Source organism: Alosa alosa, chromosome 18 (genome assembly GCF_017589495.1).
Source record: "Alosa alosa isolate M-15738 ecotype Scorff River chromosome 18, AALO_Geno_1.1, whole genome shotgun sequence".
In the NCBI taxonomy this organism is placed as follows: Eukaryota; Metazoa; Chordata; class Actinopteri; order Clupeiformes; family Clupeidae; genus Alosa; species Alosa alosa.
The window spans coordinates 10,187,852-10,203,040 of NC_063206.1; the positions used below are offsets into that span (position 1 = coordinate 10,187,852).

Consider the following 15,189-nt stretch of genomic DNA (forward strand, 5'->3'; position numbering starts at 1 on the left):
GAGCTGGAAACATAAAAGCCCTGTCTCAGAATAGCCAGCTAAGCTCCTCCACTATAATTCTGCTCCGTTTTATCTTGAGTGCTCACAAAAGCTCTCCGCTCAACAACAGCTCTGCCCAGAGATGTCTCTGTGATTGTGACGGCACCCTGCCCTGTAAAGAGTGGTGTAAAATTGATTTCATTTCAGAGGGCGCAGTAGACAGTTTGTGACAGGGGCTGATTTATTTACGGCTGAGCAGATTGCACAGAAGTACAATTGCAGCCCTCGCCAGTAAGAGAGCCAGCTGTAGGAAGCGAGGGGGAGAGCTGACAGCCGATGCGTCTGTGAATATGATCTGTGTTATAGGCTGTCAGATCAAGATCTGAACACTCGGCTGACTCTACGGGTGAACACACAGAGCACTGAACCCAAATGTTTTCATCACGTGTGTGTGTGTGTGTGTGTGTGTGTGTGTGTGTGTGTGTGTGTGTGTGTGTGTGTGTGTGTGTGTGTGTGTGTGTGTGTGTGTGTGTGTGTGTGTGTTAGTGTGTGTGCATCTCTCAGAGTTTATGGTCTGACAAACAATGATAGTTCTATTGTTTTTCATCCAACCGGCTTCTGCACTGGTTCAAATGCTTTGACTCTGCTCTGAGTGTCGAGTTCATTATGATACACCATGGGCTAACCTCTAAAGCAGAAGCATCACAACACAAAGTACAATACTAAGGAAGTGAGAACTATTTCCTTCCTGAGTTCCTTTAGAGCCTTCGGAAGAATGATAGGTGGTTTTTTTTACCGGCAGCCAGGTACAGAATACATTCTGTTGAAATTCTGCAGGATTTGTTTTTTGAAAAAATCTAACATGCATTTGTTGGAATCCGCTACGGTCCCACAGCTCATTCCACTCTCAGGTTTCCCTTTAAATGTGTTGAACTGCATGTGCCATGGCTTGCTTTCATCTCAGAGGCACGGAAACACTGTCACAAACTGAGAAACAGAGGGAGTGTGGGTGGGAGAGAGAGAGTGAGGGTGAAATAGAGGTGAAATGTATTCATATTTTAAAATCTCCCATAATACCCTGAAGGGATTGGAATCTAGGGTTGTGGTGCAGATTTTTCCAGATGTCTGGATGCACTTTGAATGTATGGATGTCATGAGATCATAGTGGTGTGAATACAGGAAATGGGGTACTGTATCACTAATGTCTCCCTCTCTCTCTCTCTCTCTCTCTCCTCTCTCTCTCTCTCTCTCTCTCTCTCTCTCTCTCTCTCTCCTCTCTCTCTCTCTCTCTCTCTCATCTTTTTCTTTTACTCACAGGCTCTGCAGTCTTACACTTAAAAAGCTGATTGTCCTCAGAGAACTGGACAAAGAGCTCAACTCTGTTGTCATTGCAGTCAAAATACAGGTAAGCGATGCTTAAACTAGCACTACTTGTAACTTAACTGAGCAATAACTTACCTGAGCATAGCCCTAACAATGATATGTGCCAACAATGCCATCTATGTGCTTTCATATTCATATATAACTCCTAATATAGAAGGAAACTATGTGTCAAGCATAATGCACTACTCTCGATTCTCTATGAAGATGATTTTATAGTTTATTAGTCAGACTAGTCCTTAACAAACCTATAAAGCCATGATGTCCTGCCTGGAAAGCGTTGTAGATCAGACCGAGCCGATATGCCGTAAAAAGCCCATCAATAAGCTGGTCGCAGACAGAGTGAGTCAACTCAACTCCGGATATACTTCTTCGCGGAAAGCACTCGTGGGTCAGAGTAGCATTAGGTGTGCGTTTGTCACGTCAATTGAGTGGCAAATACCGCAACACATCATCCTGCTGAGATTTATTTTTGGGGGCGGGGCAGCATACAGAGCAGTCTAGTAAGTGGCCATGGGGCATTCATGCTGCCTTTATGCTGTACTCTAGGACATGTGGATGGAAATCTGTGATTCTTTAGGATGTTGTTTAAATGATGGGAAAGACAAATGGACAAATGGACTGACTGCCTGGACAAACAGTCAGACACACACAGACACACACATACACAAAGACAGATAGACAGATGCCCATACAGACAGACAGATAGACAGACAGACATGCATATGGGCAGATAAACAGAGAAGAGTTAGAAACAGACAGATAGACAGACAGACATGCCCTGAGGGATCTTAAGGCTACTGAGGGTTGAGTAAAGTTCACTCTGTAGCTTGCCAGTGCTGGGTTTCCTGGAGCACAGGGAGCTTGACCCATCCCCTGCAGGTGGTACACACAAACACACACACACACACACACACACACACACACACACACACACACACACACACACACACTGAGGGATCAGGCACACTGAGGGTTGAGGGACCTTGACCCATCCCCCTTGACCCATCCCCTGCAGGTGGTACACACAAACACACACACACACACACACACACACACACACACACACACACACACACACACACACACAGGGACCTTGACCCATCCCCTGCAGGCTGCACACAGCCACACACACACACACACACACACACACACACACACACACACACACACACACACACACACACATAGCAGATGCCAGCACAGCCAAGGAGCAAGGCAATTATTACTGTTACATAAATTAAGCTACATGCTTTTTCAGGCCTGATCAACAAGGTAATGCCACTTCACAATCTTGGACCATTAGTACAGTACATGTCCTGCTTGTGTTGTCAGTTATGGGATATGCACATTGTTGTGCTCGTGACAATCTCGGCCTCATCTGTTCTGCGGGATGCTTCTACCCCCTGAAATATTGAACTCCTCGACTTACCAAATATCCGCCCACTCGTAAAAATAATCCCTTCCCATGCTCCCATGTAATCTATTTTCCAGGACGAGAGCTGCACCAATTTCTTTGGTAATCCCCCATGGTCAGAAAAACAAAAGTTCAACCAACAAATGCTATGTTTACCACACGTAACATTTGACAAATCCCTTGCAGCCCCTGGTGTATTTTCCTCCCTATTGTGAGTGCGAGAGAAAGAGCAAGTTGAAAATGGTACCATTGGAGTTTATAAATGCTGACTCTGGATATTGTGCTGTTGTTGTGACACAGTGGGAAAATGTCGTTTCAGCCCCTGGTTGTGTAGGATAGAGGACCCGATCTTGACCTGATCCCCCCTACTTAAACAAGGCAGTGTTATGGTATTTTGCTTAAGCAGACCTCATCGTTCCTTCACTGGGGTCAAGAGTTTGTTATGAGCAGGAGGAGCGGGAGATATGAGTTTACTCCAGGTCTGCACTGTGTGTGTGTGTGTGTGTGTGTGTGTGTGTGTGTGTGTGTGTGTGTGTGTGTGTGTGTGTGTGTGTGTGTGTGTGTGTGTGTGTGTGCATGGGTACGTGTACAGAGATGGCAGTATATACAAGCATACACAGTATGCATGTAAGTCTTAGGGCCTTTTTCATTATGCATACACAGCTCACCTATACAAGTCAGGCCTTGGAGAATATCTGTAATAAAATGGCTGTAGAGGAAGTGAAATAGCACTTATTCCCAGTTCTGCACCTCAGTTCTCCCTTCATCCTCCCGTGGCGGCTGACGTGCTCGCCAAGTGCGAATGAGCAAATCTGGAGCCCCTCAGACAGGCATGAGGTGGGACACTGGTGAGGCTTGGGCCACCTGTGCTGCAAATGGAGACAGGCAGTGTTACAGCTCAGAGTGCCAGCACCAATTACATCATCTGTAATTTCTTCTTGCTGTGCAAGATTTGCATGTTTTATATCCTAAAAACTACAATTTAGAGCTTGTGGTCTTTTGGTCCTGAAGCCCAAAGCATCCTGGATTCAGAGGCAGAAATGCCCAAATGTAATGACATTTCCTCTCTCTCTCTCTCTCTCTCTCTCTCTCTCTCTCTGTCTCACACACACACACACACACTTTTTGTCATAGTATGAAATGTTTCTGTTTCTGCCAAGTGGCTGCGAGGTACGGGAGCTGTCTCTCTGTGCCTGGGCTCTGGAATTGGAGCATTAAATCCGATTTCCGGCAGGTTCCGCCGGCCAAGACTCAGAAGTGTGAGAGGGAGCGGGGTATAGAGAGAGTAAGTGTGTGTGTGTGTGTGTGTGTGTGTGAGAGAGAGAGAGAGAAAAAGAGAGAGAGAGAGAGAATCTCACAGTAATAAGCTATATTCCTCATACCCTTTAGTCAGAGAGTTATGTAAATGAGATGATGAGCAATGCCATATCCTATGTATTAGGAATGGGTTTGAGAGCTACAGTACCTTTGACAGCAAATTGTTTACATATTTGCATCCAAGTCATATAATTCACAATCTGTTGTTACTTTAAGCAATGTGGGGCTGATCTAGTACCAGTTACTTAATCATTAGTGAACAAAGTGAATCTTGTTGGAGGGGGCTGTTTACAGTAATGATCCCATGCATTCATCCTCTCCTCCTCACTGTGTCTCTATCTGGATCTTCCCTCCTGTTTGTCTAACTGTTTCTCTCTTCTGTTTGGCTGTGTGTCTCTTCTCCCCCTCTCCCTCTTGCCAGGAAAGCTATAATTTTCCACCTCAGAAACACTTTGCTCCTGCCAAATCCTTTCAGTACTTTTAAAACACATAGCTCCTGACCCAGAGCAACTCGCAGTCGTGGCCACGACAGTGTACACAACCTTAAAATGAAAGAGAGTGAAGAGAAGGATAGAAAGAGAGAGAGAGAGAGAGAGAGAGAGAGAAAGAGAGAGAGAGAGATAAGGTGAAACATAGACAGACAATAGTGAATTTGAGTTTATGTGTAGTGAGAATTTCCCTCTATAATGTCTTGCTGCTTGCACCAGCTGAGCAGAAGGGACCTGAGGTTATGTGTTTTAGGTACAGACACACTCAGGCATCCTTCAAGCACTTAAAAGTGAAGTGGGCCAAATCACCTGCTCTCACGTTCATGATAAAGATGTGCACTACTCGGCAGAACATCCTGTTCTGAGTGAGTCCCCACGTAGAGCTTTACACTATTAAGCACTGCCTGCATGGTCCTTTCCCTGCTTTGCTTTGCTTTGCCTAAGAGCTTAAATAATAATAAAAAAGAAAATCCTTCCCATCCCCGCATGAGTTATGACTCTTGGACATTGGCTGTCTCATTGCACCATTATGACATCATAATGACGTCTGGGTTTGTAAACCTGACTCGACTGGAGAGCGAGAGCCCTGCGGGCGTGTACAGCTCCATGCTCTGGGCCCAGAATGTAGGCTACGCTTGCAGTCGTAAAAAGTCATGTGTGCCGTTCGAGACCAGAGGGTGTCCAGTTTGAGCTGTCTCCCCGCATTGTTTCAGTGCAGTGCAGTTAGCATTAAATTATACATGTCTGATTAAATATTGATTAAACATTGAAAGCTATGCTGGATAAGGTGGTCACATGCTGTGGTATTTGCAGTGCTGAATTGTTCATACCCGTTAGCTCATAAATAGAGATCATATCGAGTTAGAAGTTGTGCTTTGTTATTAATCCAAAATAACCCCTCCTACAGTATCAATTCAAGGCCTCTGCTTTGATTGCTCATCCCTCATTATAGTGCTGTGGGATTGCTGAAAGTTGCAATCCATGGATACTAAAGTCATTGCCATCATCTATTTTTGCACATAGACTTGTTCTGACTCGCCAGTACAATTAATGTTATTTATATGCCAGCAGTTGTTAGTAAGAGCTGGTTTGTGTCTTGTCAGTGTCAGAGCCCTCAGGTCCAGCCTGGTAACAAGGCAAGACTGCTCCCCAGAGAGGGACATTAAAAGAGATGGATCCCTGCTGTCCTAGGCTGATCTGGCAGCTTAAACTATGCTTAAACCATTTCGCAGCCGAAAACCAGCCTTGCCCGATGTCACTCTCACTCTGACTCTCTCTGTCTCACATATTTGTGTATGCATGTACACATATAGATAATCTAATTCAAATATCTTTAGATAGTATTACACACAGTTCTTCACAGAGATTTGCATGGTGACATGAAGTGAAGTGAACAGTACGAGGATTGTAAATGTTATTGAATGTTTGGTTACACTTTACTTGAAGGTATCGACATAACATGAGGGACATGACACTGTCATGAACGCGTCATAAACAAGTCATAAACGTTTATGACATAACGATTCTGTTATTAAGTGACATTTGGTTTTTGTCATAACAAGTTAGGGTTATGATTAGGGTTAGGTTTAGGGTTAGGATTAGAGTTAGGGTTAGGGTTAGAGGTTAGGATAAGGGTTAGGGTTCATGTGTCATGACAGTGTCATGTCACTCTTATGTCGATACTGTCAAGTAAAGTGTTACCGAATGTTCTTCATTAATGTGTCTGGGTATCTCTAGTTAGAACACGGTTGATGTTAAACATGCAGGTCTCCTATGTGGTTTACCCTCTGGGCAATCATTCACATGGGCATATATATTGTAGCTCCTGAATAGATTAGATTACCTATGTATATGTCAGATTGACAAATAGTTCCTCTGTTGTTTGTTGCTGTAAAGCATGCATGTTCATGCTGTATCACATATGGGCTGAACAGTGGTGGACATTACTTGAGTATATTTACTCAATTACTTAAGTCGCTTTTTCATGTATCTGTACTTTACTTGAGTATTTCAATTTTGTTAAACTTTTTACTTTTACTCCAGTACATTTCAAGGCCAAATGTCTTACGTTTTACTCCACTACATTTTGTGACAGCTGAAGTACAGCTGAAGAAAAAAAAAGACTGTCCAAATGCATGTGTACTTACATGTATATTTTCTAGGCTTTAAATAATGGTGTTGCCTAACCTATGTTATTGTTATATCCACTATTTACTGTACCTTGTTGACCCCTTTTCACAATATTTATGTTACCATAACTAGCCTCTTGACGCCATCGAGCAAATGATAGACAGTGATAGACAATCTGACACTATCAAACACAAAAGGGAACATCTTGATTTGGTCCGAAAGTGTAAAGCATTCAACAGAGAAAAATGTGGTTACTTTGAAGTATCTAAGATATCACATTAGTTTGTTTTTAGTTCTTTCTACATACAACAATTAATAGCTCGTTTTGTCCTTGAATGGAGGAGAAAGGCTGAATGAATGACTATGTCTGTGCCGAATCATTTCAACTTTCACTCAAGTAAAGGATTTGTGTACTTCGTCCACCACTGGGGCTGAATATATAAATTAATATATTACCGTATTACTGTAATCATAACAACATGTCATTAGTGTAACATTAATCAAGGTGTCGGTTTCCTGGGAAGGCACCCTGTCTTCTCCCACAGGCACGATTTGTCCGCCCTATCTGCCTCTCAGGCAGCTGTGAGAGTTTACACTGAAGGGTCTTATGTGGAGGCTAATCAGATGCCTCAGCTCCTCTGTCAGTCACAGAGCAACAGAAACCCTGTTTGTCCCACACAGGGACATGTACAGTACCTTCTGTAAACTCTGCCTCCGGCTCAGCTCAACTCGTGCGTGTCTGACAGCGTAGTAGCACTTCATTTCTCGGTCGTGTGACCATTTGAAAGCACCAGATCCTGCGGATGCTCTTGGATGTGCAGACTGATGGTGGTTTTGCGCATCATTTCCCCCCCTAACCACTCGACCTCAGTGTGGATCCTCACTCAAAATGGCCCCATTCTTCCTAATTATGACTGCCGCGCAGCGAAGGTTTAGTCAGATTTTTTTTTTTCTTCTTTTTTTTTCCGCATGTCCAAATTTCCGTCAAGGATTCCCAGGACACTCTAAGACCGGGGTACAAGAAACTTGGTGGGCATGTAACCCCACATGGATAGCATGGAACCTCCTTTTTTCGTTTTGATCTGTAGCCCCCCCGCTGGACTGGACACCCCGAAAGGAGGGTAGGGCAGACACAGTTTTCTGTGAATATCTCGAGAACCGTAGGGTTTAGGAGGACCATTTTTTGCCTCCAGGGGTCATGTAAATCCATTCCATATGCACACATGTGCATAAACAGATACACACGCACACACAAACATTCACAGTAATCCTACGTATGACACATACTCATACAGTAGACATATGTACGCATGCATGCACATGCACACACACAGGCACATAAACAGGCAAACACACAAGCACATGCACATGCACGCACACACACCCACCCACACACCCACACACACATAAACATAAACATGTACACGCACACATGCACACAATTCAAGAATTTCTCAGAATTATGAACAGGCAAGATGGGGGTGGGGTTGTATAAAATGTATATTACATGTGAAATCTATGAACTAATCATGTTTTGGTACTTGTTGTCTAGCAGATATTAGTGAGAATTGAGTCTGCATAATGCAATTCAGTGAGACAGTTAGAATCATATATGCCTTTCAGCGTGACTTATTTTTGTGGAAAACATGTGCTGGACTGGGCAGCGGTCATATTTTGTACCGCTCTGCGGTACATCTAGTTATTCTCTGACTAGTAGCCAGCCGGGCATCATGTGCTCTGTCACTGCTTAAGGCACAACCTTTACATCTCCTCACGTACACAAGTGAAACCAGGCCACATTAACGCCGATACAAAACATCCAAAACAACCAAACACCGCTCCGGGGGCAAGTGCCAGCTCTTTAAGACAGGATGCGCTAGCGAGCTGCTGCTCTTGCGAGCAGCCAGACGTCTCTAATAAGGTTAGCAGAGGGGAATCAGCTGTCTAGTCTTAATTCGGTAATGAGAGTTCAACTGGGGACACGGCCATGGTCAAATGGCAGCCCTGGCACCAGCTGGATCGGGTCCTGTGATCAAGAGCCTTCCGAATAGACTCTGGACCTTTACAGTAACTTCCCTTCCAGCTAAATGTTGCTGAACAAGTTGCTTTTTGGGGGCAGAATCATTTGCCCTGGGGTGTTGGGGTCAGATCAGTGTTAATCAGCTCTATGTGACAATTAATTGACCATATCTTCTGGGCTATTGGGAGCAGGGATGTTTTCTTGAGAAAAGCTTGCACAACAGGATATAAAGGGTAGCCTGAAAAAGACTGACAAAGATTAGTAGACCTTGTTGTGTAAGCTTTGATTAATTTACCACAGAAGGCCATGAGAAATATATTTTTGGAGGATGTTAGTTGAAAGAAATGCATCTGATATAAATACACCATATTGAATTCTTGGTAACACTTTACTTGACAGGTGAGTTCATAACACATTCATAGCAGCTGTCATAAACTGCACATAAAGCATTCATGACTGTTTTATGAGACATGACTCAACATTCATACCAAACCTTTCATGAATGTGGAAGACAGAATGACAACAACTTGTCAAAATAAAAGTCCAACAATTGCAAAGCAGCATTGCCATTTTTGTAAACTAGCCTACATTCAGCCGACCCGTATTTGTGTAACCTGGATACCATTCATTTAACCTCTCCAGCCTTTGTAAATATTTCATGAATATCTTAAGAAGTCTACATCGAATGTCACTTTACTATACAAGTTGTGAAGTATTCGTAATCACTGAGTTTAACAGTAGCAGTTTACCTCCCAGTAAACTAGCCTACTGTACATTCAGCTGACCCGTATTTGTGTAACCTGGAATGGTTGGACATTCCCAGTAGTAAAATATGAGATATCATCTGCAAAGGTTACATCATAAAACAAATACATTTTTATCAAACAAAAATTATTTGCTTGACCATGTTCTGTCTTTTTGGCACTGGAGTAGCCTATTGACTCAGATGTGACGTGATGATCAGGTAAGAGGTTTGGAACAAAAACGGCAAAGCTGCGTTGCGATTGTTGGACTTTTATTTTGACAAGTTGTTGTTGTTCTGTCTTCCACATTCATGAAAGGTTTGGTATGAATGTTGAGTCATGTCTCATGAACCAGTCATGAATGCTTTATTTGCAGTTTATGACCGCTGCTATGAATGTGTTATGAACTCACCCGTCATGTAAAGTGTTACCGAATTCTTTATGTGTAACTTTCCTATCTAATCTGACTATTTTGTTTATTTCTGTAGTCTTTGCACCGTATCCATGTCATTATGGGATCTGATGTGAAGTAAAGACAGTAATTGTATTGAGTTCTTCTGCCTTTAGGGCTCCAAGCGTGTCCTGCGGTCAAATGAGTATGTTCTCCCCCCCAGTGGTCTCATGGAGACGGACCTGGAACTCACCTTCTCCCTACAGGTAAGAGGCTGCGTGCGAAACCCAGGGAGCAGAGTACTAGAGAATGTGTACACCCATCTTTCTCCAATTCTCCAGTTCTCTCCATCCTTTTACTTCTTTCACTCTCTTTCTTCCTCCCTAATTGTTTCCCTCTGTTTTCTACTTTGCTCTCTCTAATCTCAGCCATTACTTGGCCCTATAATCACTGTCCTTTCCTCCCGTAAAATTACGCCCAGTAGCGGGTGCAGTTGAATGGTGAGGACTAAACACCTGGTAATGGCCTGTTGTTTGCTAATGAAGATTATCTGTTCTCGGCAGTACCCCCATTTCCTGAAGAGGGACGCCAACCGGCTTCAGATCATGCTGCAGAGACGGAAGCGCTACAAAAACCGCACCATCCTGGGCTATAAGACACTTGCGGTGGGGGTCATCAACATGGCCGAGGTGAGATATGCGGCAACGCTACCTCAGTAAATATGTACGGTAAATGCTGCTGGGAAACTGTGGTAACTGCTGTGACTTCCTCATTCTGTAATATCATTAATAATCATTCTGTAATAATCATTCTGGTGTTGGTTAGTGAGGTCCCCCTTTCCATGTGAAGCGCTTTGAGTGTTGAGAAAAGCGCAATATAAATGTAACGTGTTGTTGTTGTTGTTGTTGTTGTTGTTGTTGTTGTTGTTGTTGTTGTTGTTGTTGTTGCTGGGAACTGTGGTAACTGCTGTGATGTCCTCATTCTGTAATACACTATTCATTCCACATTAATTACACTACCCTGAGACAGGTGTTGTCTGGGCTGTAAGAGACAGTAAAATGTTGAAGATTTACAAAGGATGTTTGGTATTATTTATAACTAGTGTATCTGAGAATCAGAGTGTGCTGAGGCTTCTTAAAATGGAGGGTTTAGGGGATTGTATTAATGATAAGCTCAAAGTGCACTGCAGTGTATGATTTTTGACCATCTGGACTCTATTTCATATGTAACTGTTCAGCAATTTTCTTTTAAATTCAATTTTCTTTTTAAATCAAAGTGCTTTTATATAATATGTATACATGTATTATACCTGGTCTGTGTGTGGAAATGTGTGTGTGTGTGTGTGTGTGTGTGTGTGTGTGTGTGTGTGTGTGTGTGTCTTAATGAAAGAAATGTATGTGTGCATATGCATGTGTGTGTGTGTGTGTGTGTGTGTGTCTTAATGAAAGAAATGTATGTGTGCATATGCATGTGTGTGTGTGTGTGTGTGTGTGTGTGTGTGTGTGTGTGTGTGTGTGTCTTAATGAAAGAAATGTATGTGTGCATATGCATGTGTGTGTGTGTGTGTGTGTGTGTGTGTGTGTGTGTGTGTGTGTGTGTGTGTGTCTTAATGAAAGAAATGTATGTGTGCATATGCATGTGTGTGTGTGTGTGTGTGTGTGTGTGTGTGTGTCTTAATGAAAGAAATGTATGTGTGCATATGCATGTGTGTGTGTGTGTGTGTAGGGAGGTGTTGCCATTGCACTTTCAATCTCTAATCTCGTGTCAGTGGTATTCCTCCATTCTCTGTAACCACAGCAGAGTCTCCTGCACCCCCCTTCCCACCCCCCATGCCCAGAATAGTTCTTGATCACAATGCCAGTGAATCCCTCAGCGTAATAATAGTGTTATCATCACTAAACAAATCTCACCATCTTTCGATTCTTCTGGCCTGAAGAGTCCAGTGGAAACTACCATAATTTCCCAACTATTAGCCACGGTTTATACATTGATTTTGCTAAATTTCTTCAGCTATGAGGTTAATCAAAGTCTTTTTAGGCAAGTCCCTCCACTCGGCGGCCATATACCAACGTTTTATGGGCACTCATCGGGCACAGTCTTTGGGTCGAACTGCGCGTGCGCAAGGCTTCACGACACCAATCTTGCTCCAGCAGCGAGATCACAACACATGATTGGCACGATGTCTTCACAACACACCATATGATTGGCTCAATGTATTCACATGTCGACGTTTTGCCGAGGAAGGGGTGGGATATGTGACAACGGCCATATTGGCGTGAAAAACTAGCCCCATGCATTTCTATAGAGTATTTTTTGAGTGCTGTGTCTCCACATTAGAAAGTCTCTGGGTTAATACACAGCGTCAGTTAATATGGTACTAATATGTTTTTTTTTTTTTTTAACCGGCATAAAACACTGTCCTGCAGTGCGGCTAATACACAGGAAATTACTGTACACTCCTGCTGGCAGACTATTGTCAGGTTCCTTGAGTTCTCTCAAAAGGGAAAGGAACTTAAACTCAAAAGCATCACCTATTGATTTTGATTAGCCTACCAGTTTTAGAGGAATGGAGACACTGATCTTTTAAATCCTATAGTGAAAGCATTGCCCATTTGTTATTGTGCCAGAGTGGCTGGCGTTTTTTAAAGCTGGAAGCAAGCTGTGAAACTGTAAGCTGTCTTTCTTATGAGGGAAAAGAATACCACACAGTGTTCTTCTGTGGTGAACTGTGCTAAAGCCTCGGGATGTTGTCCAAACCAAAGACCAACACTGTCTCTTCGAATAAGAAGGGTAAACATACAGCAAATGTGCTGTTTCTTGTTCGCCAAGATCTTTGTGTCTGTGTGTGTGTGTGTGTGTGTGTGTGTGTGTGTGTGTGTGTGTGTGTGTGTGTGTGTGTGTGTGTGTACACATGTGTTTATATTTATATTCAGAAAGGATTTTCTTTAAAAAAATAAAAAGCGGTGGTTCAATAGACATGTTTTTGTTTAAAATAGGACTTTGTCAATAACCGCACATTGCACATACATGGTCAGTGATCAATGTACCCTTGCTAGTGCAGAGATGTACAGTCCCTGGATTAAATTATGCCCAGTTAGTCTCTTAAATTCAAAATGTACTACAATCCGGAGGCGACGAGCAAATGAGAGAGAGAGAGAGAGAGAGAGAGAAAGAGAGAGAGAGACAGAGAGAGAGAGGGATTGGAGCTATACACCTGACAGTATTTAGGTCAGGGAGTTTGCAGGCAGGGGGCTTGGGCTGTGATTGAAGGCTTGTGGAATTCAGGCCCAACTAAGAAATGAAGGATTCGCTCTAAACCTGGAGGTGTAGCTGACATTAAGTTAGTCTGACAGCTCCAGTGTCACAACATGCTTTCTTTTTTTCTTTTTGTTTCAAGAGGAAAGAAAGTTAAATTGAATTTCTGGATCAACGTCACATGGCTTTTGTAGGCAATATTGTACCTATCTATTGTGCAGATGGAGCGAAGCTTCTCTAAAGCAAGAATGAATGAGCATACGCATGCTGCTTAACTCCATAGTTTTATTCCCTCTTTAAACATTGATTTCAAGGGACGATAGCATAATGAATCACATCATTGATTGTAAGGAACAATTGTGTGATTTAGTTTTATTTGCTCTAAAATAGACTAAAACAGTGAGGTACTTACATTTTATAGGATTGCCAACATCACAGTTTCATTTATGCAGGCCTGCTATATAAGCAACTTTTACAATCTTTTAAAGTTAATTGTGGAGAGCCTTTTATGGGCTGGTTAACAAATAAACAATTAGGGGATACAGAGGCTCCATTTATACAGGACTAATAATGAGCCATTTCCCCAGTAATTGTATCCCTTCATTCATTTTCATATATCAGTTATACCTGCTTCAATTATATTACATAAGTATTCGTCCCATGGTAAAAGATTGTGATCAAATGAAAGAATTGTCAGTTGCTAATGCATGTGATAGTACTTGATAGTACAAAAAGGGAATTGAGTGGATTATTAGCATGGAGTCAACGGAAGGACAGCATTTTTTTTTCTCAGACGATGACCCTTTGAGTCCCTTAGAGGACAGAAAGACACATTGTCTCCCTCCCCCAATTTGCCAAAGTGATGTGTAGTCCTGACTGTGCATGATTTATCAACTACACAAGTGTCTGAGTGACTGTAAAACATATAGACACATCAGGACATTACCCATGACCACAGCCTCTCCCTCTCCTGCCACACTCAGGTGATGCAGCATCCTACGGAAGGAGGCCAGATCCTAGGTCTCCATAGCAACGTGAAGGAGGCTCCGGCCCGCATGGCCGAGATCAGCGTGTTCTCTCTGTCCAGCCAGCCGATCGACCACGAGGATAGCAGCGGCCAGGCCGGGCCCAAAACCAAGACCTCAGGTGTGTCCCAGAGTCCTAGCACCCTTCCTTCTCCTGCTGGTCAGATTGGACACCCATCTGTTACAAGCCTGCTTAATCTTAGAGTGAAGGCTGCTGAATGGCCCTGTCTCTCCTACAGTCTAACTCAATGCATTAGTGTGATGTGTTTGCTGTAGTTGGAGATCAGAGGGTGTATTGCAGCACATGCAATATGTGATCCAAGAGAAATGTACATTTCTCAGTGGCACTACTGTAATGGGTGTGAGTTTGAAACATTTGAAACATTACACATTACAGAAACATCATGTACATGCTGACATATATCTGCTCATATATTTACATTCCTGTTAACACACAGATTTTGTGACCAGATTTGAGTCTCTCCCACGTCTTCTCCCATACAGTATGTTCTCTCTCTCTCTCTCTCTCTCTTGCTCTCTCGCTCTCTCTGTCTGTCTCCATCAACCATTGCGTCAGAGGACCTGCATGTGTTGATTTCATCCCACAGACATCAGGTCTGCAGGGACAGTACTGGAACACAGCCCCGCGTCTCTGCTTTCAGGACATCACGCCCGCAATCACCAACCCATGTTTCAGTCTCTCTGCAAAAACAGCCTGACGCAGTGGGCGTCCCATTCAGAGTACTCACTGACTCTTTCTTTTTAGAGTGATCGGATCACTTGTTTCGGTGGGAGGCAGATTATTTGTCCAGTACAGTCTCAAGAGATTAAAGTGGAGAGTTTCGAGGATACTTGAGAATGTGTTGCGTACTTGAGGCGGTCACTTCTCTGATGGACAAGCACAAGCATGGCTGAGTTCATTGCGGGGTCTGTGCGATTATCTGCGGGATTTGATGTCTGATGCAGATGCCCTACATGTGCATAAAATGATCCACAGTGAATGAGCTTTTCCATGCTGTGCTGCACTTTTCCTGACATGGGGCC

The 15,189-nt window shown here is 43.2% G+C and overlaps 1 protein-coding gene across 3 annotated transcripts in view; it reads left to right on the forward strand.

The window, feature by feature from the left end:
* Window positions 1-15,189, forward strand: part of LOC125311490 (phosphofurin acidic cluster sorting protein 2-like) — a 67,259-nt gene that overhangs the window by 25,513 nt on the left and 26,557 nt on the right. For 2 of the 3 annotated variants that reach the window (XM_048269593.1, XM_048269594.1), the window contains exons 2-5: window positions 1,297-1,384; window positions 10,042-10,131; window positions 10,429-10,554; window positions 14,104-14,266. In XM_048269593.1, the coding sequence (XP_048125550.1) occupies window positions 1,297-1,384; window positions 10,042-10,131; window positions 10,429-10,554; window positions 14,104-14,266 (467 nt within the window). Of the gene's footprint in view, window positions 1-1,296; window positions 1,385-10,041; window positions 10,132-10,428; window positions 10,555-14,103; window positions 14,267-15,189 lie in introns of those variants that run through there. The other variant, XM_048269596.1, reaches the window with a different exon arrangement.